Consider the following 1,281-nt stretch of genomic DNA (forward strand, 5'->3'; position numbering starts at 1 on the left):
AGGAATGAACTGCAAGGCTTAAAAAAGAAACGTAGATAATAGAAATCCACTTGTCCAACTAAAACAACGAATGAGTTGGAAATTAAAGTCTGAAAAGTTTCAGAAGTAAACTTAACCAAGTTCAAAGCCTTAACAACACTGGCCCTTCTAAAACTATCGTGTAATTTCCAGTTGGACGATGACGAGAAGAATCGCTATGTATTGTCTCCTTTCACTGGAGGTATAGTATCTTGTAGTGAGTTTTATGAAAGAAAATATTTTACTTGGAGACTTGGAAGAAGCTACTTTAATAATAAATGTGCTAGATACAACCAATCTCACACCATAGTAATGTTGTGAAAGGAGAAAAATAGTGTTTTAACAAAGTTCCTGTTCAACTTACTATCGACACTGTACCTTTTAACAGAGTTGAATTTGACAAGGTAAATTTCAGACTTCCTGTGACCCTACTTCGATAACAAATCAAAAACGGGTTTTGCTGTCACCAGGTTTCGACTCGTTCTCGATCTCAGAATCTTCCTTTGTTAGCCTCTCAAAACCTTGGAAAACTGCTTCACACAATGTGTAAAAAGGTCGTTTTCCAGTTTCAATGGAAACAATTCTGTTGGCTTTCTGTGTAAGAACTATAGCCTTTCTTTCTGTGCAAAATAGGCTCAAGGAATAGTCTTTGTACCACTGTGAACTGCAAAGAAGAAATAATCATATACTCACCCCTAGAGTTGGAAAGTATAGAGAGGACAAGGCTACAACAAAAAACTGACCAAAGGTTTGATTTCTTTTGTCTATGTACAAATACGTACATAAACTACTTACGACAAGGAGGATAGAGCCTCAAAAGTTACAAGGGTCACGCTTTGTTCTCTACACAAAGAACTTGTAGAGAGTTTTGACTGGTATAACAACAGTAAAAGAGGTGACGCTTTTACTTCTCCTTGCACAAATATTTCAAGATTCACCTTTCTTTATTACTTTGCCGAGAGGAGATGAAAGTTTTTTATTTTTCCATTATTTCTACGTCTATATTCTTTTCTTTTCACTAGGAGACGAAATTTATCCAATATATTTAAAAGAACAAGACCTTTACCGGTTTGGATAACAACCAAAATATCATTTGAGATTTGACTTTGCAAAGGAATCAGATAAATTGTTTTATTTTATTCTGCTGAATATTGTTTGCGAGTTGACGACATTTTTATTCTTTGTAGAGCAACTTGGATAAAACAGCGTTTCTCTTCTTTTTCAAGTTTAAATTGTCCCTAGTAGAAATGAACATTCCTTCTA

The 1,281-nt window shown here is 34.7% G+C and overlaps 1 protein-coding gene across 1 annotated transcript; it reads right to left on the reverse strand.

Moving 5' to 3' along the window:
• Gasu_66210 (uncharacterized protein) lies at nt 1-820 on the reverse strand (the record flags this gene model as incomplete). The annotated part of the gene is made up of 2 exons (XM_005702182.1): nt 712-820; nt 1-665 (listed from the first exon to the last, which is right to left on the reverse strand). Exons 1-2 carry the CDS (start codon nt 800-802, stop codon nt 463-465), a joined length of 294 nt encoding a protein of 97 aa, XP_005702239.1. The 5' UTR covers nt 803-820.
• Between the last annotated feature and the right edge of the window lie 461 nt (nt 821-1,281).

This window comes from Galdieria sulphuraria (genome assembly GCF_000341285.1).
Source record: "Galdieria sulphuraria unplaced genomic scaffold scaf_427, whole genome shotgun sequence".
NCBI classification, from domain to species: domain Eukaryota; phylum Rhodophyta; class Bangiophyceae; order Galdieriales; family Galdieriaceae; genus Galdieria; species Galdieria sulphuraria.